A 24609-nucleotide genomic window follows, 5' to 3' on the forward strand; every position below is an offset into this window, starting at 1 on the left:
TTCCATTTCAGTCCCTACCCTTCTTTTTTCATTTTCTCATAATAATTTTTCAAATTCGTTTTGGGTTGAAACTTTCCATATTTGGCCACCTCCCCAAAATAAGTATGTTAGTTTTTAAATGAAAGTTTGAGAGACATCACTGTATTCATGCAAATTACTTAGAATTGAGTGAGGTTTTTTTCTTCATTCTGCTCAGATGCATTAGTAGGCAACCATTAATCCTTCTGGATCATGGTGTATGCATGAGAGGTCACCAGGGTCTTCGACAAGTATGCCTAGGTAGGAGTATGAACGATTTGGAGGCTGCTCAGACCTTCCATGCTCCCTTTAGACTACTGAAACAGAATCCAAAGGCCAAACCAAGTCCGGACACTTGGTGCCTCGATGGCTGTAGTTATATTCACATACAGGAATCGAACCCAACTCTCCTGAGTGGTAAACATGATTATACCAGTGAACCACAATAGCGGGTATCAGATGTGTACACATACAACTATACAAAAAAGTCCACAGGCATGCTCTCTGTGTAAAGGGGGCAGTGTGCTGAAGAATATTATGTTTAACCTTGTCACTTTCCCTTTTTCATTCCCTTTTTACCTTGTACCTTAGATTAATTATCCTGAAACAGAATACTAGACAATTATGTCTTTCTAGGATTTTTCATAAACTTAGCTGACACATCTCTTGTTCCTGCACAGATCAACCATTAAGTCCACAGGACAGTCTTTAACTCAAATTTGTAACTTCCCTCCCAAGCACTGATTGACTGAGATGATGAATATGTATGAGACCTGCAAGACTGTTCACTGTAAATGAAGACTGCTTATATAGCTTCAAAAATGGCTACTGAGCACTAGTAGTAACTGCTGTTGCTAATTTTGAGTGCTTCTGGCTTCTAGCTGAGTGTCTTCCAAAGTGCAGAAACAGAGTATTTAAAAAAAACAACCATAAAAAACCAGTGTCCCCTTCTAACTGTTTGTCTCCATTTCTTTGGGCCAACACAAATACAGTATGTACCAGTTGGCTTCTGTTTTTTAAATTCTAACTCCTTGAGCAAGCCAGTGATGAATACTTTAAAGCTGGCAGTATTTCATATGTCTTAATCTCACTCTATTTTTATTGAATTGTATTTTGATTCTCTATGTTTTTATTAAAATTCCTATGCATAATAACAGTAGAACAATGGAAAAATCTACCCAGAGAAGTTGTGGAATCTCTCGGTGGAGGTTTTCCAAGAAGAGTCTGGATAGACATCTGTCTGGAATGGCTTAGGAACAGGAAATCATGTATCTACACACAGAGTTGGATTGTTAGATGACCCTGGTGATCTCAATCCTATGATTCTAATTTCAAACTCATTTTTGAAGATGGCCTTAGTTTGGAACAGCAATATAAAGTGTAGGTTTATCTTTGACATAAATGTCCTCAAAGCACCTCAGCTTCACAGAACTTTCACTCTGTTCTTCAACAAATTCTCAAGCTTTGCTGACGTAACTTAATTTCTACAAATCTATAACGGCTTCTGGGGGTGGGTTTCTATGAGGATGGGAAAAGGAAATAATTACTATAATAAGAATACTAGAACTGTATATGTGTAAATTTAATCTGTGATCTACAACTAAAACAAATCTAATATCTATAAAATGAATGAACTGTGTGTTGCTGAGAATATACTAATTTTCATACCACACAGAAACAAGAGAAGCCAAAATTTGTCTTGTGTGTGACCTTTTCTGAAAATGGTGATACAATTACAGGAGACTCAAGTGGAAACATTTTAGTTTGGGGAAAAGGTAAGATAAAACAGATTATAAACATGGTTTTGCATGCTACATTGAAACAAGAAGACTTTATTCTAGGAAATGCTTTGAATTTTTATATAAGAGCATTCACATTTTAGCAAGAATAAACTTGACTTCTCTGGGTCCTTCTACCAAAGCCTAAACAATAATAGACTGTCCTCGTTTGTTTCAGTTCTCTGGTGTTACCACCTGTAAAATTGACTGTACAACGTAAAATGCAATTTGCTATAGAAGTTCAAATTTTAAATACCTGTAGCAAGATTAGAATAAAACAAAATTTGGATAAAAACAAATGTCTGTGTGGTCTCTTATGGATATTACTGAAAGGTAGAAGTGACGGACAATGTTTTTCTCTTTTAATCAAAATAACTGAAAGAAAGTAATGCAATTTCTCTAAAGTTAAAAGCAATGTGGTAAGAAAGACAAACAAACAAGGCAAGTCTCTTATGATGACCCCTTGCTTTTTTTTTTTTAAAGTGTGGCTTAAAAATAATGTTAGCTATGCTTTGTTGGTAAGAGTATATTTGAATAACAGAACCATTAATATATTCTCCTTGTATTTCACAATCCATAATGATTCCCTATGATAAGTAAGCTAACAGTTGGGTCTGTGTATAGAGGTTTATGGACCAGATCCATAAAGATTTTTAAGTATCTAGCTGTCACTGGTTTCAATGGGAGTTAGCCACTTAAAATAGGACTTAGGGCACAGACAGAAGTGACAATTTCACCTAATCTGGTCACAGAAAGTGGTCTATAGCTATGACCAAACATGAGTGCATGGCTTCAGAGTGCATGACACAGCTTCAAAAATGGCCAGCTGAGTAAAATTCTGAACCCTCGTTGTATTGAGGGGTCAGGGAAAACATTTTAAAACATAGCGTCTTCTGTAACTTCTGTCTCCACTGCCTCCCAGCCTCAAGCTGTTTTCAAAATGGGAGGAGGGAAAGGGAGCAGAGGGAGTTTGGTCTGGGGTTTTTTTAGCCCCTGCTGGAGGGTGGGGTAGGTGTATTGGAGCACCCCCCCCACCCACCCAAGGTTGGGGGCCTCCAATTCACCCACCCAACCCTCCAACACCAGCAGGGGAACCCCCTAGAATGAGCTCCCTCTGCTCCCTTTCCCCACTCCAATTCTGAAAACAGGGACAGGCTGGGAGAGAGGAGGAGCCATTGCTTGGAAACTGTCTGCAGGCTCCCAGCCAGCAGCTAGATTCCCACTCCCCCACTTAGACCCAGTAGCAAACTTCTGTTTGGTTCAGGGGATTGTTGTAACTCCACACGCTTCCTGTAAAGCATTCTCAGTTACAGTGGGGAGCTGTACTTCTGTATGCACCCTTACCTTTGTAGGTCTTGGCCTTATTGTACAAGGATAAATTGTACGTTTGGCTCTCCATATAAACTTGCAGTGAAATGAGTAAAAAAAGATTCAATCAAATAAATATATCATATTTTCTTCTTGTACCTAGGTACCAATAGAATAAGCCACGCAGTCCAAGGAGCCCATGAGGGTGGTATTTTTGCACTTTGTATGTTGCGAGACGGCACGCTGGTATCAGGAGGCGGAAAGGACAGAAAACTAATATCTTGGAATGGAAATTATCAAAAACTTCACAAAACTGAGGTGATAGCACTTATATTTAAAGATAGCTTCCTGTTCTAAAAGGCAATCTAAAAAGCGACTTATTAACCATGTTTCCTCAATTAATGCTCTATTTACAAACCAACATTCTGTGATCATCAGTAGTGATGTGTAGGGGGTACACAGGGGTGCCCCCTGGATGGGGCACCCCCCTGAGAGTGCTGGGGCATCCCCTGACCAGCCACACTCCCCACTTAGGTGATGGGCAGGGGGGGCAGGCAGGAGCGCCAGTGCCCCCACTGTGAGCACCGGCCAGGGAGTGTTAGTGCCAGATGTAGTGCTGCAGTCCAGCCACTTCCCGGTTGGCGTGATTGGCTGTGTGGCGCCCCCCCCCGGATTGCTGGAGGGGCACATGCCTCCCCAACTAAGGTGGCACCAGTCGTCCATGGTGATAATGCCAACCAGACAAGAAGTTAAATGGAAATGATTTGGTCACTAAAATTATACATTAGCTTATTTGTCAAAGATTTGTTTTCAGTTAAGTCCTACATTAATTAATTGGTAGCAAAGCTCATAATGAAAATGTTTATATTAATTTTGTCTTTCTTCTTAATAGTGTTAGGCATGTTTTAAATGCTTGACTAGTATATGCAAATCTGCTTTCATACACTTTTATTATCATTCAAAATGATTATATTTATATTTTACCACTAAAGTCAGAGGTGATATTTTTTTAGTTCATGGGTGTCTTTTCAGTTATTACATCAGAATTTGAAAATTTAAATATTATGTAGAAATAGTCACCAGTAAGGAATGTAGCTGTCTGTTAAAATTGAAAAGCTTAACTTTTTTTAGCACTAGGCCAGCTATTCTCAGTCAGCATGCAATGAGATCTTTTCAAAGGTGTCATGGGGTGCCCGATAATGTTAGCATTGCTACGTGTGCAAACATGATTCACAAGCTAAGCCCAGCGATTTCAAATAGTAATCCATAGGGTTAAAAACATTCTGACTTGTCTTTCTGACTTTTTTGCAACAGAAGAACTGTTCTATTATTTTTCTGTAGTTAAAAAAACAAGTAAAAACTAATAACTGCTATATTGCTCAAGTCTAACAAAGAGTGCCTTGAGTAACAAGGTTGAGAACCACTGCATCAGGCACTCTGGATATCTTTCCAGAAGGTGCCACTGGGCATGTCTACATGAGACGCTTTATCTCTGTAGTGATAAGCTATGGCAGTGTAACTCATCGCTACTACAATGTAGCGTCAGTGGGCCTGAGCCGTGATGCCAATGCTACTGCACAGTAGCTTGTTGCTACTGCACAGTAGCATCGGAAATGATCTGTGCGGCACTGGGACTTTGCAGTCTGGTGCACATGTAGATGCACCCACTGAAAAGCACACCCTGCCTGTATGCCAGATATGGAAATGAGGTAGTGAGAGCAGCCCCATTACCATGTTTAAAGAAATAACTGGCAGCAGGAATTCCACCATCCAGGATAATGCTGTAATCACTGGGTTACACAGTAAAACTCCCTCCTGCTTGCCCTCTTGATTCTTCAACTCCTTGTACTCATTGGCTGCGTCCAGACGGGTGTGGCCATGTAATATGTGGTACCACAGACACATCTGTGGTGCCTCATACTGCACATTCATTTGTTCTCCACGTTGCAATGGAGCAGTACTCAGAGTTTTTTTGACCCCCGTATATCCAGGGGTCAAAAACCCTGCAGAAAAAAAAAGCAGAGTGGTGCACATGGCGGCAGCATGCACCACCCAAAGCTGGGGCCTGGCTAGCTGGAGCCACACTCGACTGCTAGCCAGGCTCAATGTGGCAGGATCACTGCTGCAGCAGCCCTGGGAGACTCCCAGAAACCCAGGTAAGGCTGCTGAGGCCAGCTCAGTGCTAGCCCCAGCCTTTTCTACCCTACCTGGGGTAACTTGCAACACACCACAGTGTGCATGGCATAGGCATTCCTCAGGGACAACTAGTGGCAGCACCAGGTATCCTGCCGCTACCTGTCCCTGGGGAACAAACATTTGCACTCATCTGGACGCAGCCATTGAGTCATTAATGGCTAAGTGTCTAGTTGGGGGGAGGTATTAAGTCAGATTCCCCAGGGGTCTGTCCTAGGTCTGATATTCTTTTATATCTTCATTGATGACTTGGATGATGGGATCAAAAACAAGCTTAGCAAATTTGCAGAGGATATACAATATAATTGGGTGGAATTGAAGGTACTGTGGAGGATAGGGCTAGGATCCAGAATGCCTGGATAGACTAGACCAGGGGTTCCCAACGTTTATGTGCCCAAGAGCACTTTCACATTTAAAAGAAAAAGCAGCAGGCGCCAATATGAATATTACAGTTTAGAATTTAGATCAATCTGATCATCTCATCCATTACTTAAAATTGCATTAGATCTGCAACTTCCAAATTCAGCTTCCCTTTTCTTACAAAAATATTTAAGTAAAAAATATTTGTTGGAATACAGTACTATGTCTAATTTTGGGCTGCACTCTTCAAGAAGGATTTGGAAAGTTTAGAAAGAGTCTGGTGCAGAGTGACAAAAATGATTAGAGGTCTGGGAAGCAAGCTTTATAAGGAGAGGCTGACAAAAACTAGAGTTTTTTAGTTTGGAGAAGAGAAGCAGACAGGGAGAGATGTTAATAGCAGTCTTCATATACCTCAGAGAGCATAGAAATGTGGTTTTCTCTGTGGCCCTACACAACAGGAATAGGAGTGGGGGCTGGGAAGGCATGGGGGCTGAGGTACACAATTGACAGCCCAGAGGTTGTAAGTTCACAACCACTCACAGCAGAACCACTCACAGCACAGCCCTGTCAGATTCCAGTGAATCTGCAAATTCTGCTAAGTCAAGCATTGAAACAGGTTATCTAGAGAGCTTGTGGTATCTCCTTCCCTGGACATTTTCAAGAGCAGCTTGTACAGACATTATTGGCTGTGATAAAATGGCCAGAGATGTGCCTGCCTTGAACAGAGGGCTGGACTAGATCAGGGGTCAGCCAACCCCCAACATGTGTGCCAGAGCATGGCACAGTAAAGCATTTTATTTGGCACATGTGCCTTAGGGCAGATGGTGGGGAAGGAACCAGGGCTGTTACCACAACAAGGATGGGGTATTTCTCAGCTCACCCACTGTCTGCCCAGAAGTGTGCAGTTAGCTGGGCTGTGGCTCTGCAGACCTTGGTACAGCAGCTTGTAGCCTCCCCACCACCTGCTGCAAGCAGCCTGGGCTCTGCAGTGGGTGACAGGGGCCTGCCCAGAGCCTGGGCTGGCTGTGGCAGATGGTAAGCTGCTGCACCGAGGTCTGTGGAGATGTGGCCTGGCTTATGGTTGGTGGCAGGGGCATCTGTGCCTCCAGGCAGATGGTGAGAAAGGGGCTGCAGCTGCGCTGCCACAACAAGAATCAGGCCCTTTGCAGCTCCCCCTGGCACACAACATCTTACAAGTTGAGGTTGGTGCTTTTGGCACTCCAGCCAAAAACATTGCCAACTCCTGGACTAGATGAACTTGAGAGGTGCCTTTGCCTTCCAGCCCTGCTTTCCTATGATCCCACTCTTGGCTGGACAGTGGGTCAGTTTTAACAGGAAAGGGGAGGAAACCCCCAGCCAGCCTGTCTCCTAATTTGGTGGTTAGAGGACCCTTCAGGGACTCAGTCCCCTCAGAATAAGATTGACCTAAAACGATTCTCTACTTGGGTGGGAACCCAACCTCCACCATAAGCTCTGTGTGTGGTTTGCATTATGCTACTTTTGTGCTTTCAGCATTGGTCATTAGACATACTATAACCCCACCTGAAGACTCGGGAGTGAAGTGCACAGGCTAGTCCAGATTGCTTCTTAGCATGTGCAGTAGTCCAAGTCTAAGCAACGAGGGATCTTTAGATGAAAATGGAGATGCTTTATGAGTCAAAACACCTATGCAGCTGTTAAAATCACTACAGAAATCATAACCTTTCAGTACCTGATTTACATAGTTTTAACTAAGCAACGTTAATGTCTCAACAATATAATTTTTTTTGGCAGTGTTATAAAGACAAACTTTCAGCTGATAATAAATTGTCATAGTTCTACTGAAGGTAGTGGAACTCTGATTGTTTATACCAATTGAGGACTTGCTGTCTAGTATTTTGCTTATTTTATATAAAAATGATATAGCCATGGATTTGACCTCATCCAAGGCTGTGCTGCTTCTATAAAAATTAATTTGTTAGGCCACATATCTGTAACTTTTTTTTTTTACAAAAAACTGTTAAGAAGTAATTTTGTACAAGTCTAACAAGTCCATTTTTCTATTATAAATACAGATTCCAGAGCAATTTGGTCCAATCAGAACTGTAACAGAAGGAAAAGGTGATGTTGTTTTGATAGGCACTACTAGAAACTTTGTTCTACAAGGCACTCTATCAGGGGACTTTTTTCCAATTACCCAGGTAAGCTGTAGCCTCGCAGGTTAATAGACTTTGCAAATATTTAAAAATGTGCAAGAACAATAAAAGCAGTTGTTTAGTTTTATAAAAATACAACACTGTTTAATTTTTCAGTGCAGTTAGCAATTACAGAATTTGATAATTATGCCTATATCCAAAATAAAGAAAATGTTGACAATTTTAATATATAACCTAATTTTGACCACATTCATTGGTATTCATTCTGGATTTAATATTGATGTGCCTGTACATTTTCTGAAAAAAAATATTTCTATTTGTACAGGGACACACTGATGAGTTGTGGGGACTAGCCATCCATTCTGCTAAACCTCAGTTCTTTACTTGTGGTCATGACAAACATATTACACTCTGGGATGCCACCACTCATTGTCCTATCTGGAACAAAATTATAGAGGTATGTTCTAGTAAACCAAATTTTTATTTACAGAATAAAGTTTCTGACTAAATTGGGTGATATAAAAGTACTAGCTAATTGCCTGTCAAGAATGACAGGGGGGAGGAGGGGTGCCGCCACCCACCACCCTGCACAACCGCCGCCTCCCAGGAGCAGGGGCAGGGGAGAAGCTTGCCTCTCCGTCCCCCTCTGCCAGCACCCCATGCCGCTGCTGTCTCCAACACCGCTGGCCTCACCCCCACCTACCCGCTGGCCCTTCTCCTTGGAGGCAGTGGAGCACTGCCATGATGGCAGGAAGGGAGCAGGGGGTCAAGGCCAGTGGTCACCTTTGCTGAGCAGGGCTGGGGTGGGGTGGGGGATGAAGCCAGTACCACCGGCCTTGCCCCCCTGCTCCGTCCCTGCTGTCATGGCGCCTCTCCGCACTCTGATTGGCTGTTTCACTAACCAGTCAGAGTGCTCCAAGAGTGTTACGGACAGACAGATGGACTAAGCCCTTTAGTATATAAGAATTTTTTTAATGTATTATGGGAGGAAAAGAATTATAGTATGAGACAATAGTATACTATCCTATAAGAATTTATATTATGGTGGATGATCATTTCACAAAGCTGAAATTAGCATATATTAGGCAGTTAAAAGTAATCTGATCACTAACCTAAGCAAATTAAGCAGATGGAAACATTCACAGCTGATAGATGACACAGCCTTCATAGAAAATAAATAATATTAAATAAATACATTTATTTTCCAAACTCCTTCTTTGTTTTATTTTTAAAAGTGAGGTTCTAATATTGCTTAACTTTATTTTAACCGTAAGCCTTAAATGAGCTCAGTCATAGCATTTGCTATGTATTCAACCTAGTTGGTCTTCAGTTCCTCTCTTCCCATCTGATATGGAACATTTGTCTATAGATAATGAAGATATGTAAGGTTAACGTGTGAACATTTCACACATACTTTAGTTAAGCCACCAAATGATTCATTTGGGAACGCATATAATTTATGATTATAAATTTTAATTTTGGTTATTTGTATGCAGAAATAAAAACTTGTTTCCCATAGCTTATTGGAATAGTTGGAGGACTTTTCAGATGTCTAGATCAGTGAGGACCAACCTTTTTTGCGGGCATGCAACAAATTAGCCCCACACCTTCACTGAGTACTCTGATCCCCTTCCTCTGCCCATTCTGCTGCTCTGCTTTCTGCTCTGAGCTCCCTGACAGTTCTCTTGCTCTGCTTTCTACTTCCTACCCTGTGCTCCCTGCCTAAACTTGTACTTCCTTCCCTATCTGCTGCTGTACTGCTTGTCCCCTGTCTGATCTCTCTCATCCCACACACAGAGGTTGCCCATGCCATTTGTGGCACTTAAAATACTTTTGGTGCTATCTGTATGAAATAAGCTAAAGATTCTCCTCCTTAATTATGAGACAACCACCATCACATCTTTCCAGCAGTCTGTATTTATAAATCTCATTTTACTGTAAACAGTGAGCATTTTTTTTCATGTTGAGCTATGTCATGTCTGTGCTGGGCCATGCACTACACTTTTCACTTTCTTCTTTCTGTTGAAAATAAAAGTTCCATAGCTACCTAAGGTCTGAAGCTCAAACCAGACTGCTAACAAGGCACTTGAACCTCCACCTCAAATTTTACAAGTGGGACTTTTGAAGTAAAAATCTCTTCTCCCTGAATCTCAACTTCCATGCATTTCCTTCAGCCAACTGGTCCATGTATTTACTTTAGATTTGTAGCTTTGTTTCTTGAATTATTATGAATGTCCGAATTGTGCACTGCATCAGCCAGTCTGCAGTTATAATTATCTATCCCTTTTCCTGATGTACTTTCCAGTTCCTAATGAAATACACTGACAGTATGTAAAAAACCAGTTCAGGTAATCTCTCACTCCCAGACTTCAAGAGTTAGCAGATGTGCAAATCCTGTAGTCCATCACTTTGCGCTGTAGCTATCACTTACATGGCAACAAAAAAATGGGCAGCTTGTACTGGATGTTTATTTTTGCATTGAGAGAAGATCTGTCAAGAACTGAGTCAACTGCTTTGCTTCAGAGTCTGTCTGGCTAGTTTGGGTAGTTCTAGAACAGGGACGGGCAATTATTTCGGGCCAAGGGCCACTTACCTATTTTTGGCAAGCTGTCAAGGGCTGCATGGGTAGACCCGCCCCTCGACAGGTGCCCCGCCCCTCGACAGGTGCCCCGACCCCATGTCACCATCTTGGGACGAATGTCCCAGTGTTTTGGGACCAATGTCCCAGGGCCAGCACTGGTGGGCCCAGAGCAGGTTGCAGGCTGGTAGGGGTCTGTGGAGCTGGGCTGGGCTGCACCAGCAGAGAGAGGTGGGTGCTGGCCTGACTCTATAGAGCCCCTGCCAGCCAGGACCCCTGTGCTCCTGCTGCCCTACTCTGGGCCCCGCCGGCGTTGGCCCCGAGACACCAGTGTGGGCCCCATGCACCTGCTCACTCCCAGTGCCCTCCAGCCCCACAGTACAGGCCAGGGGCAGCATGCAGCCCCAACCCCGTGCTCACCGGCAGGGAACGAGCTGGTGCTGAGTACAGGGAAAAGCACCCTCTCCCCTCCCACCCCTCCTACTTGCCGTTCTGGACAGTGTTTGCCACCGCCACCTCTGTGCTGCCCAGCACGCGAGCTCCAGGCAGGCAGCAGCAGCCAACACTGTCCGGTGCAGCAACTAGGTGGGGGCTGCAGCAGCTGCCGCCATGGCACAGCCCTGACAGGCAAGCCCGGAGCTGGCGTGGGGCCTATACTGGCAGCAGGGCTGGGTTACAAGCTGGTGCTGAGTGCGGGTAAAAGCAGCCCCTCACCTGCCCTATGCCCGACACCCCGTGCTGCAGCCACTTGCAGCCTGGGTGGGTTTTTGCCCAACCTGCACTGGAGTGGGGACAGGTGGATTGGAGCTCCACTTCTGTCTCCAGTCCACTTGCCTCCACTCCAACGGAGGCTGGGCAGACACCAGCCTGAGCTCCCTCCCTTGCTTTCTCCCCCACTCCCATCCTGAGATAGCACTTGGGGTGGGGTGGGGTGAGGTGGGGCGAGGCTGCAGCAGCCCAGCCACTGGAGCAAATAGAAGTTAATATAGGCGCTTTGGAGTGCCTTCATTTGAGCCTTCATGCAATGAGGGTTAATTTGTTGCACAATTGGAGCGCTCTGCAGCCATGCTCTTCTGTTAGGGCACGACTGTAGAGCATTTTGAAGGGGCCTGTTGTACAACATATGTAATTTCTGTGTGCACCTACAGTTCTGTTTTCAGATCTGACAGTGGACTATCTGTAAATCCAGTGTGGAGGAACTTGTTTTCCTTCCTTGTTTCTCAGCCTGTCTGTTTCTCTCTTGTCCTGCAGTCTGGTGTCTAAAGACTAGCAGAAGGCAGTGTAGATTTACATCTCTGTAGACTAACTACATCAGAGATGTATAGCATAAGCATTGGTAAGTAGAGGGCTTGCTTCATCAGCTGCTGTGAAGGAACTGCAAGAAGCAAAGCTACTAAATAGAAAGCAGTGACTAGAATACAAGAGAAGGGAGGACAGTACTGAGAGGCAAGGTGGGTAGAAGAGAGAAAAACAAAGCAGTTAATTAATTGAGGGACATGGGCCTTATAAAAACTCATCCAGGTAATGGCATCAGAATCCATAGTCTCAGTTTAGACTATACTTAACACAGCCCACAAGTTACTCGGCTAGTAGCAATCTGTAATCAAATCTGAAGATGACATGTTACAGTATGGACCTCCCATCAGTGGAGCAGGAAATATGCTGCACAAGGACTTCAGAACTTGCTGAATATGCTGCTAAAGAACTTCATCCCCTGCCCTGCACAGCCTGGACTGCTTTCAACCCTCTAAGAATGGGTGTCGGACGGTTTAAGGCAAACATGCACTCTTAAGGCCTCTCCAGCGATGCTGGCTGCAGCTGTGGTGCTCAAGCTCAGATGGCTAACCAAATCATGTTCATAGGTTCATAGATGTAGGGTCGGAAGGGACCTGAGCAGATCATCAAGTCTGACCCCCTGCCCTGGGCAGGAATGAATACCGGGCTTATATGACTCCTGGTAAGTTTAAGCTCAAATGACCCCAACTAGGTAGTTACCAAGCCTCCTCTTAAAGACCCCCAAGGTAGGAGCCAGCACCACTTCCCTTGGAAGCTGGTTCCAGATCCTGGCTGCCCTGACTGTGAAGTAGTGCCTCCTGATGTATAGCCAGAACCTACTCTCAATCAACTTGTGGCTGTTATTCCTTGTTACATGAGGAGGTGCTTGGGGGAACAGGGTCTCACCCATACCCTTCTGGTCCCCCTTGGTAAGTTTATAGATGGCCACCAAATCCCCCCTCAGCCTTCTCTTGTGAAGGCTGAACAGGTTCAGGTCCCATAGCCTCTCCTCATAGGGCCTGCCCTGCTGCCCCTGACCATGAGAGTGGTCCTCCGCTGGACCCTCTCGATGCTGGCCACATCCCTCCTGAAGTGCGGCGCCCAGAACTGGATGTATTGCTCCAACAGTGACCTGACCAGTGTCACATAGAGGGGGAGGATCACCTCCTTGAACCGGCTCATGATGCATCTATGGATGCAGGACAAGGTGTGGTTAGCCTTGCTGACTGCATCCTCACGTTGGCAGCCCATGTTCATTTTAGAATCAATGATGACTCCAAGATCTCTTTCTGCCACTGTGCTTTTGAGAAGGGAGTTCCCCAGCCTATAGGCATGCTGCTGGTTCTTTCTGCCCAAGTGCAGCAACCTGCACTTGTCAGTATTGAATCCCATCCTATTCACATTCTCCCACCCCTGTAACCTGTCCAGGTCCTGCTGTATCCTGTCCCTCCCTTCTAGCATGCCCACCTCACCCCAAATCTTGGTGTTGTCAGCGAATTTGAACAGGGTGCTTTTTACCCCCTCGTCCAAGTCGCTAATAAAGAAATTGAACAGTGTGGGCCTGAGAACCGAGCCCTGGGGGACTCCGCTGCCCACCTTCCTCCAGGTCGAATATGACCTATCCACCACCACTCTGGGTGTGGCCTGCTAGCCAATTTGCGACCCGTCCGACATCAATGCCACAGTTGCCTAGCTTTTTAATGAGAATGGGGTGGGAGACAATGTCAAAGGCCTTCCTGAAGTTCAGAAAGACTACATCCACCATTGATTTTGTGACCTGATCGTAGAAGCCTATCAGGTTGGTCTGACAGGACCTGCCCTTAATGAACCCGTGCAGGTTGCCCTTGAACATCCTCCCTGCTGCTGGTCCCTCACAAATATGCTCCTGGATAATTTTCTCAAAGTGCTTCCCCAGGACTGAAGTAAGACTAACGGGCCTGTAGTTGCCTGGGTCCTCCCTCCTCCCTTTTTGAAAAATGGGACCACATTGGCCTTCTTCCAGTCTTCTGGCACCTGGCCAGAGCACCACAAGTGCTTGTGAAACCGTTCCAGGTGCCCTGCAATGACCCCTGCCAATTCCCTCAGCACCCTAGGGTGGAGAGCATCTGGACCTGCTGATTTGAACACGTCCAGCCCCTCCAGAAGTTCCCTAACTTGGTCCTCCCTGACCTTAGCCTTGGCCGAGTCACTGCTGAGTCCATCCTGAATCCCAGTGGGGAAGAAGTCCCGGTCCCTGCTCAGAAAAATGGAGGCCAAGAATTTGTTAAAAAGGTCTGCTTTTTCATCTGGTGCAGCCACCAGATTGCCAAGCGTATCCTGTAGGGGCAACCCACGTTGCCCGGTACCTTCTTTTTACTCCCAATGTATTTAAAAAAGGACTTTTTGTTGTCCTTGATCCTTGTTGCTAGCCCTAGTTCCGTCTCTCTGTTATAGCCTTTCTAACAGCCTCCCTACAGACTCATGCTATGGAGGTATAATCCCCTTTGGTAATAGCCCCCCCCACCCCCTTCCACTGGATATATGCCTCCTTTTCGCCTTTCAGACATTCCTGAGTGCCTTTGGTGAGCCAAGGGGGCTTTTGAGCACTCTTGCCCCCTTTGACTCGCGTTGGGACTGTCACCCCTTGGGCTCAGAGGATCATCTCCTTAAGGAACAACCACTCGTCTTTGGATACCTAGTTCCCCTACTCTCCGGGACCGCAGTGCCTCTCCTACCAATCTCCTCAACTCATTGAAGTCGGCCGTCCTGAAGTCAAGGGCTACTGCCTTGCTGCAGGCCCTTGACACCCTGCACTGGATGGTGAATTCCAGTAGGTGATGATCACTATCACCCAGGTGGCCAAGAATCTGGAGTCCCCTCACCAGGTTGTCACCTGTGGCCAGAACCAGGTCCAGCAGGGCATTCCCCCGGTGCAACTGTGCACCTCCTGAGTTAGGTGGAGTTCTTGTATCTCAGCAAGGAACCTATGTGAGTGGTCAGACCTGACTGACTGCACCTCTCAGCAAATGTCCGGGTAGTTTAGATCACCCGTGACAACCACATCCGTTGACTTAACTGCCTCCCTGAGCTGACCTGAGAATTCCCAGTCCAGCTTTTCCCCCTGGTTGGGTGGTCTGTAGTAGACCCCCACCGTTAAGTCCCTTTTCCTGCAACCTCCTTGTATTCTGACCTATAGCACTTCAGCATGCCCCTCCTCTGACACCATCCTGTTAGTTGAGGATGTGTATTGCTCTTTGACGCAGAGCGCCACACCTCCGCCTTTCCTCCCCATTCTGTCCTGCCTGTATAGCCTATAGCCCCTAATGTTTACTGCCCAAGCATGGGTTGAATTCCACCAGGTTTCAGCGAGCCCTGCTATGTCTGGGTTTGTACTAGCTATCCGGAGAGCGAGTTCCTCCTGCTTATTCCCCATACTTTGAGCATTAGTGTAAAGGCATTTCAGCCTCCTATCGGTGCATGCACCCCCCCTGATTCCTAGGACTATCCGGACCCTTATCACTTACCTGGGTACTTGTGCTCATCACCTCTCTTGGCTGAGAGGTGTCCTAGTGTCCTCCTGTGGACCCATCCCCTGGCGAAGCTAGTTTAAAGCATGCCGTACGAGATCAGTCAACCTGGAAAAGAAGACACGCTTGCCTTTAGGGGAGAGGTGAAGCCCATCCCACCCAAGCATGCCCCCTGCGTGAAAATGCAGGCAGTTGTCCAGGAACCCGAGACCTCCCTGGTGGCACCAACTCCAAAGCCACCGGTTGACCTCATTGATGCAGGCCTTGTGACGCCGTCCGCATCTACTTACCAGGAGAATAGAGAATACCATCTGTGCCCCCGTCTCCTAGAGCTTGGCCCCCGAGGCCTTGTAGTACTTCAAGATGCTGTCTGGGTTGCCCCTAGCCACATCATTTGTTCCCACGTGGAGTAGGACCATGGGGTACTGGTCTGAAGGTCGAATGAAGGCTGGGATCCTCTCTGTGATATCCTGAATCCGAGCCTCAGGCAGGTAGCAGACCTCCCATGCCATGGGGTCGGGTCGGCAGATGGGACCCTCCGTTCCCCTCATGATGGAATCTCCGGCGACAAGGACTCGGCGTTTCTTCCTCCTGGAGCTCCCTCTCTGTGCCATCTGTGTCATGAATGGAGTGGCACCATCCCCCCCTGGAGACATCCTCTTTGTCCTTCTCCTCCAAGGGTGCCAGGGCCTTGTATCTGTTCCTGAGTTGTACCTGGGGAGCCTCCACCATGCTAGCTTGAGCAGCCCTGGTTCTGGTGGGCTCCTTCTGTCACTCCTCTGTTGTGTGTCTCTCCTGGGGGGGTCTGTACACAGGACAACTGGTCCTGCAGTGAACAGAAATAGGTGTCAGTCTCGTCCTTTGCCCCCCAGACAGGGCGGCAGGAGGCCGCTGAGCCCATCATAAGCTCCGTCTGTGTAGAGGCCTCAGAGGAGCTCAGGTTAGGTGGTGCCACCAGGGCAGGACCCCTAAGCAGCCGCGCTCTGTGTCCTTACCATGTCCGTGGAGCTGTGCATCTTCCTCTCTCTCTTGCTGGAGGCTCCTTCCACTTACTGCTGTGCGCCCGCCTTGTGCAAACGCTGGCGCACCTCTCAGAGCGCGCCTGTTTGCGTGCTGTGTTCACGTGCACTGCCTGTGCACAGCTCAGGAGTGCAGCTTCCTGCTGGCTTAGATAAGAGGGATCCGGGGGGCTTCCCCTCTGGATCCTCTACAACTGTGCCAGCTCTCTTCTGCCCCCGCACTTACCTGGATCAGCTGCTGTCACTGCCGCCACCACCACCTCTGCTGCCGATGAGCTGGGATGGGGAGGCACACATGTGCTGGCTGCACACATGTGCCCACTCTGCTCCTGAGCCTCGACTACCGTGGGCAAGGGCAAACCGCAGCTTTTAAAGGGTATGTATGAATGCCCTTATGGCCCTCCTTTGGGTGTCCCAAGTTCTTATTGACATTGAACCTTTTACCTGTTGCTGGCTTTCTGGGCCTCATGCTTCCAACATATAAGTGTGGTGACACTCACTTCATCATCATCATCAACACAGTCCTGTCTGTAAATGATTTCTTGTTCTGCATTTTCTGTTATTTACCCAGAACAAGGATTCCTGCAATTACAATACAATCCTAAAACTGTAACCACTCAAATTAACAGAGCCAAACTCAAGACCCCATTCTGACCTAAATAAATCATATTATTGTTAGATTTATATGCCACCCTTCCCAACAAAGCCTCAGGGCAGTTTGCAGAAGAGCAATATAACTTCTAAAACAGGTGAACAGGAGAGCAAACCAGGAGAAATAAAATAACTTATAAAAGCCAACAGGACATTAAAATGTGATTAGTTTCTTGCATGCAGTCCTTCCACCAAATAAGGCTGCAGTTTGTTTGTGGGAAGGAAGAATGAAAAAGATTTTTCCAGGGTTATGGCCACAGAGAGGGGACAGAGCCTATTTTCAGCTCAGGCACACCCCTTTTACCCGTCTCCCCTGCCTCCACCTCCTGTCCCCTTTTCTGTTCAGGCAAAAGCTAGTTTTAAACCTTTCACAACTGAGTTGGCTGCTTTTGCCTGAGCAAAGGGCGGGGGGGCAGAGGGGAGGGGTGTGAATAAGCTGAAGATTAGGCTATATTTCTTCTCCAATTCAGCTTTTGAAAGGGTTAAAATTATACCTGCTACTGAAGACTGGATTACACCCCTCCTTCCATGCAGCTGCTGGAGGTGGGGCAGAGAAGAAAAATAAGCACTAACCATCTTACAGTGTCTCCATAATTCTATTGGGGGTAGAAAATCAGCCCCGCTTTTTAAGACATGCACTACAATTTTGAAGGACTCTTTTTTTTTTAGGGAAAGATACTTGTGGTACATAAATAAATATAGATCAACCCTCCCTAAACAATATTCCAGTTCAGGGTTGCTTGCTAAACGCCTGCTCCAGATACTATCCCAGCACTGCTCCAGACACCATCCAAATACTCTTACAGCACTTCAGGAAGATGTCCTCAATGGGGAAGGGAGTTCCAGAGCTGAGGAGCAAGTACTAAGAATGACTTTGCATGAGTTTTCGTTTCAAATCACTGTATTGGTGGCCAAGGAGAATAAAGGTGTCTCACCATATTGAGTTTGTCTGCAAATAAGATAAAATTATTTCCCTGAGCTCTCTGAAGTGCAGCAAGCTCAAACTAGGACCTATACCTTGTCCTTAACCGAGGAATTAAATCAGGGCTATCCAAGCAGCGGCTCCTGGGCTGTGCATGGCCCATAAATTGACTCCTGGGTTCTTGCCTGGACAACGATCCCTATATTGCTCCACCTGCAAGAGCAGCCACTGTCTCTGGCCTCCTCAGTCATCCTTCAGCTTTCCATGCTGGCTCTCGCCCCAGGGGATACAGCAGTACAGCACCATACTGCTAGGCAAGGAGAGATGGAGCCTGGGCCACATGGGGATGCAGTGTAGCAAGACATTGGGGGAAACCTCCCACAGGGATGCTCAGTAGGCCTGTGCAAATAGGAAATTATTCAATTTGGATTTGGCCAATTCAGAGGACAGCGATTCAATTCAGAGATTCAGATCACCGTCCTGAATCAATTCAGCCAATCAGCTTCAGAAGATTCGGCACTGATTCGGAGAGATTCAGTGATTCAGATCGGCTGGGGAGAAGTAGGCACAGCTGGGTGGCTCCAGGCGGGGGGAGCTGTGGGAGAAGCCCCCAGGGCTGCCCTGCCCGGCCCCATCCCCCACCCGGCCCCTGCCTAGTCCTGACACTTAAAAAAATTAAAATAAAAAAGCCCCATACTCACTGGCTGCAGGAGTGGTGATTGGGGCCTCTGAATGCTCATGGCAAAGCCCCCCCCCCACACACACACACAGTATGGGACAGTGGGGGACAGCCGGGATCACCCCTCCCCACTTGGCACCCGTACGGCAGCTGCCCCATGGTGTGGATGCAGCACAACTCGGCAGGGCACTGTGCACTGTCTGGGAGCTGGGGCTGCTGGGGCTGAGCACTGCCAGGCTCTGGCTGACTGCTGAAGCCGCCCCAGTTCCCAGACAATGTGCAGCACCCTGCTGAGCCATATTACACCTGTGCAATGCAACAGCTGCCTTGTGGATGCCAAGCAGGGGTGGGGGACGAGCCCTGCTGTCCCCCACTGCCCTGCACTGCATGGGGGGGCTTTGTCATGAGCCCCCAGAGACCCCAATCACTGCTCCTGCAGCTGGTGAGTGTGAGGCTTTTTTTTTTAATGTACCGGGAGGCTGGGGCCAGGCAGGGCAGCCATGAGGGCTTCTCCTGCAACTCCTCTAGCTATGCCTGCCTTTACCCAGCAGGGGGAGCAGCAGGGGCTATGCCCTGCTGTCGCTTGCCCAGCCAGTGCGGAGGGTGCACAATGCAGGTGTGGCTCACTCCAGGCAGCAGCAGGGCATAGCCTCCACTCCCAGTGTTGCTGCACCCACATCAGTGCTGAGAGCAGGGGTTCTTCTCTTTTGCCACTTGCCAGCAGGCGCAGAGCATGCAGGATGTAGGCATGATGGCTCTGGGAGTAGGGGCTGTGCCCTCCTGCTGCTGCCCCCTTCTGCCTGGAGCGAGCCTCATCTGCATCCCACCCCATACCACCCTGGCTGGGCAGGTGGCAGCAGGGCAGAGCCCCAGCTCCCAGTGCTGCCGTGCCCGCATCCCTCACACTGCCCCCCCCCTCCCATTTGGCAGCTTGTTCCAGCCCCAATCCCTCCCTCCCTCCCCCAAACTTCTTCCCTCCCCCTTCCCCCAACCCCAACAGATTTACCAGCTGGCAGCTGGCAGCTGCCTGTTTAGTCTGTGGCTGAGTCTCCAAACCGGCTGAATCTTTTCCGAATAAATTTGGATGCTTCCAGTTGATTTGCAGCTTTTACTTGGTCTCCCGATTCTCTTCAGATTCAGAGTTTCGGTCCCTGATTTGGGATGAATCTCCTCTGAATCGAATCAGCTACCAAAGCTTTGCACAGCCCTAGTGTTCAGTGCAGCAGTTGAAGGAGGAGCACAAGTTCACTGTGCAGTGGTGGAGTGGGATGCCCACGTAATGCAGCAGGGCTATCCATGCAGCATGCAGCTTGGGTGGGGTGGCTTGCGCTGGTGTAGCCCACAGGGCATGGTCCCCAGTCACATAGAAGTTGGACAGACCTGAGTTAAAAGCTGAGTCCATGAGAGGGCAGAGTTTTTCCCCGTGTATCTCTGCTGTCATCTTAAAACCAAGATTGAAAATTCAATTGGTTATGAGTTAATTTTAGGCTTAATTTATGAATATTTACACAGGACTTTGAAGATATAAAAATGATAAGAGTAAGTACTATTATTATTACTGAAACTATGAAAATCCACTTGAATCATGTTTTATTCTTTTACAATTGTCTTGTTTTGACTATAGTAGCAGTGTAGTTTGTTAAAGTCAAGGACTCTTAAAATAAATCCACGTAGCCAGATTTTTATGACAATAAACCAGTCCTCCAAATATTCTTTGCTTGATTAAAGTAGGTTTTCAGCTATCAGTCATCTTGACAATAATCTTCTCATCATCCACTTTGAAGCATCTTGGAGACCTTATTTCATAAAACTGGCTTCTTATCAGGAGTGAATGAATCTTTCATTTGACACTATAGCCTGCGTCACAAAGAACTATATCAAAATGAATATTTTAATGGTGACATGGTTCAGCAGCATGTTGTCATTCAGGTTGAAATCTTCATTTAAACTCATTTCTAATGCAAGTAAAATCACAGAATTTGCTAGTTGGATTAGGACATAAGGAACTCTGGAGAATTAGCAAATTTGCTTTTATGAGATAGTAATGATTTGACTACATAAATGTAGAAACCACAGATGTTAGCAACCCACATCCACTTTAAGAACAGATTCCAAAAACATCTCTTCTACCCCTAGAAATGAAAGAAAACCTCACTTAAAACCAGCCACTAGAGCAGAGGTGGGCAATTATTTGGGCTGAAAGGCTACTTAGGGAGTTTTAGTGAGCTGTTGCAGGCTGGGTCAGCTTTTCCACCACCCGCCCCCCCCCACCCCCGCCCTGCTATCAGCTCACCAAAACTCCCTAAATGGCTGTGCTCCACCCTGGGCTGAGTGGCTGGGATAGGGCCACAGGTGGGTGGGGAGTGGCATCCAGGCGTGGGATGAGCAGGTGGAGCCAGTGCTTGGATTGCAGGGCTATGACAGTGCAGGGCCGGGGCCCAGGGCAGAGCCACGATCCTCTCCCTGCTTGCCCCTGCAATGGGTGCTGGTTGCATTGGCAGGGGAGTGGATTGTGACTTGGCCCATGCTGTCACCACTCAGTGATCCCAGGGTCTCCCTGGAGACCAGCCAGGACCTGGGCAGGCAGGGCACACAGCCAGGCAGATGGGATGGGGCCACAGGTGGGTGGGGAGCTCCATCCAGGAGTGGGATGGATGGATGGGTGGGGCCAGGGCCTGGATCTTGGGTGGCAGCAATTCAGGGCCAGGGCAGAACTGTGATCTACTCCCTACACACCCCTGCCAGCACCCATTGCAGGGATGCGCAGGCCGCAGATCGTGGCTCTGCCCCAGACCCGAGCCCTGTGTTTTCGCCACCCAGTGGTTCCACCCCATGATTCTGCCCCACCTTTCCTGCGCCCATCTCACTCCTGGATGCCACTCCCAGCCTGCTTGCAGCCCCATCCATCCAGCTGTGTGCCCTGCCCACATGAATCCTGCTTCCAGTGGTGGGTGTGGGGTGGACAGGATGGGGTGCCTGGGCAGCAGGGCTGGTGCTGGCAGTGGTGGCAGCTAGAAGGAGCTGCCGCTGCTGGGACTGCTGAGAAGTCAGTCCGGTCACTGTGCCGCCTTAGCCTCTCTGCGTGCCAGGGTGTGATGGGACTGGTTGCACACACCACAGCCCAGGTTGCCTCCTGTGCCTGGGTTGGGTGAGACCACGGGACCCGCCATGAGCTGGACAAAATCTCTTGGCAGGCCCGATGCAGCCCATGAGCTGTATTTTGCCCACTCCTACACTAGTGGCAAGGCAACTGGAGACTGATATATGCCAGAGTAGATCTGCCATATTTACTACTGTATGAGAAGTGACTCATAAATACGAATAAAGACGCAGATGATTTTTTGTGAGGTTGCTTTTTGATTCCCTGCTTAGCCCTTTCATTTAAAGTATGATAAAAATCTGCAAAATGTGTTAACTGCATATGCTAGGATTTTCTTCTCTAACTCATAGAATTCTGTGGTGCATTTTGTGTAGCTTGATATAGATGGAAAGAGACTGCTTGATATATTTTTCAGATTTCTTTTAAATGGCAGGTAAAGTATTGTAATGCTACCCATACATCCATAATAATGTCCTGCCAGGTATGCTTAAACTTTTATGCAAGCTTTCACAGAGCTGTAACTGGCCAGGCACTGCAAAGATATCTGATTTCTAGGAGCAAAGTCAGGCTCTCCGTTTGCACTTCATTTTATGTGATATATGATATGTGCAGCAATAAAATTATCTACTCGCTCATCCTTCAGGCTATAGGTAAACTGCCTGCCACCTACAGGTTAGATGTTTATAAAACTAAATGACATCTGATTGAATAATTCATTCAGTTAGTTTTCCCTTCGTGGTTTCTCTAGAAGCGGCTTTTATAAGGTTTGTTTGTTTGAAATGACTTGTCAAATAGCTCTTAAATTTTATTGTGCACCAAGGAAAACAGTAATTTTGATATAGGAAAAGCCTAAATTTTTAGTAAATTTCAAAACTTAGGCCATTTTTTTTCAACTGTAAACAAAGGATTTTACTTGAAGCAAAACATGAACAAAGGGAATTATGTCTGTTTCTGAATAACCAGTTTTGAAATATGTTGTTGTTATACATTTATAACCAGGCAAAGTAATATTTCCTTTGAAACATTATAGGATCCAGCACAGTCTTCTGGTTTTCATCCTTCAGGGTCTGTTGTTGCAGTAGGGACACTAACTGGAAGGTAAGATTTACACTTGCATTGGCTGTTCATAAATACAATGCAACTTTCCCGCTCACAAAAATCAAAGCTCACGGTCTCCTTTGAGTAATTGGGTACATACATGTTCTCACTGGTGCATGTATCTCATGTCCCTAAGTTTTAACCAGAAACTTCTGGCATGCTCTAAAATAGGTGCTCACCCTCTGGTCCACAGGCCAGATGCAATGGCTCTGCATGCTGCATTTAGCCCACATAGCTCCCCACAGGTCAGGGCATTTGGCAGCAGGGGAATTTTGGCCATTAATATGGTCACACTGCCCCCTGCCAAATTCCCAAACCGCATACAGCTGGTTGGGGCTGGACCAGGCCGTGCCAGGCTATGATCCCTTCCCCTGAGGGACTGGGCTGGGCCACACTGTCCCTTCTCCCCCTATACCCCCTCCATGCTGGGCCATGCCTCCTTCCCTCCGATTGGGGCTAGCTCGGGACCTGGCCTGGGGGTGGTTGCCCCAATTCACACTCCAGCTGCCAGCTGGTGCCCACTGTCTGCTGGGGGCCAGATTGGTGACACAAAGTAACTGTGGCCCACAGATGAACTAGACACTGCTAATCCAGCCTGCCAGGCAAAAATGTTGAGCACCTCTGCTCTAAAACCCTGTCTCGCATAGGCATAAAGGGTAGTGCATTCTTCTCATTCTTCTCAATCACCTGGCTTCTTTTGTGGTCTGCTTTGCAGCCTACACCTTATTCAAAGCTTGTGCATAGATTCTACCTTTTACTTTATTGCTTTTGCTTTTCTCATTATGTTCCCCCCCTTTCTTCCTTTTGGGAGTGAAGGGTGAGCATTTTCAGCCTTCAGGCTGGGGTTGGGGCTGGAGCCTTATTGCTCCCCCTTATTGTCCTTCATTTGAGCAGTACCATGAAAGCCTTACTTTTGTGGGTTTTTTTCTTTTATTTCATCCTTTTCTAGCAGCTGCCTTTTTTCTTACTTATGAGTCTGTCACATTTTCTGGAATCAATAGAATTGTTCCTTTTTTTTGGCAATGCCATCACCAAAGCATGTGCAGCTTTATTCCTGCCCTTCCTGCCAAGTGGTAATCCCTGCTTTAGACAGCCATGGCCCTTGTTTTATACCATATGGGTATGGCCCTTGTTTTATACCATATGGGTGAATCCCACATCCTCAAGAGATACACGATACATGTAGATTCTTCAGATCTAGGACCAGAAGGTAAAAAGAGAGGAAGCCTTGAAATGTTCCTCTTAGATTAGGGCATAAAGGTAGCCTCAGATCTGGTCCAGCACTGGAGTCAGCCTAGAACAGGGGTGGGCAGTTATTTCGGGTAGAGGGCTGGTTACTGAGTTTTGGCAAGCCATTGAGGGCTGCATGACGTGCAGCCAGGGGCAGATAACTATTAATTTTCTAAGTTTTTTAGAGGCCCTGTGGATCCTGGCTGGCTGCATCTGGCTCGCGGGCTGCATTTTGCCCACCCCTAGCCTAGAACAATGTCTCTGTTTTGCTGTCCTTCCTTGGCACTGGCAAGCTCAGTGCTCTGGATCCTGTTCCAGAATCCCACCCCAACCAGGATCTCAACAGCATATCAAATCATCTTACCCAACACTGTAACACCAAAATCTGCCCTCCACGGCTGCTCCTCTCAACTGCAGTAGGATCTGAATGAGTTGTTTATATTGCCATAGAGCCCTAATCATGGACCTACTGGGTTAGGTCCTGGTCCCAGAACCTATATACATCCTATACAAATATAGGATGAAAAGATAGTCCTGGTCCCAGAAATTTCAGTCTAAAACAAGAGCCAACAAACTGACACAGGGAAGTTTAAACAAGCTATGAGATCATATTGGTCCACAGTGTATCAGAATACCAGCTTCCAAACCCCTACATTTTTATAAACATTGCAAAAAAGGAGAATCTTAAAGAGGGATTGCAAATGTTTACAGGGATATTTTTTCAGACATGTGGGACACAAAGTTCCTCATCTAAAAATA

At 47.1% G+C, this 24609-nt stretch overlaps 1 protein-coding gene across 5 annotated transcripts in view; it reads left to right on the forward strand.

The window, feature by feature from the left end:
* Nucleotides 1-24609, forward strand: part of EML1 (EMAP like 1) — a 207099-nt gene that overhangs the window by 170523 nt on the left and 11967 nt on the right. For all 5 annotated transcript variants that reach the window (XM_019481598.2, XM_019481597.2, XM_014596494.3 and 2 more), the window contains 5 exons: nt 1694-1793; nt 3268-3422; nt 7712-7837; nt 8118-8249; nt 22553-22620. In XM_019481598.2, coding sequence (XP_019337143.1) covers nt 1694-1793; nt 3268-3422; nt 7712-7837; nt 8118-8249; nt 22553-22620 — 581 coding nt within the window. The remainder of the gene's footprint in view (nt 1-1693; nt 1794-3267; nt 3423-7711; nt 7838-8117; nt 8250-22552; nt 22621-24609) is intronic.

The sequence above is a fragment of the Alligator mississippiensis genome, chromosome 2 (genome assembly GCF_030867095.1).
Source record: "Alligator mississippiensis isolate rAllMis1 chromosome 2, rAllMis1, whole genome shotgun sequence".
NCBI classification, from domain to species: Eukaryota; Metazoa; Chordata; order Crocodylia; family Alligatoridae; genus Alligator; species Alligator mississippiensis.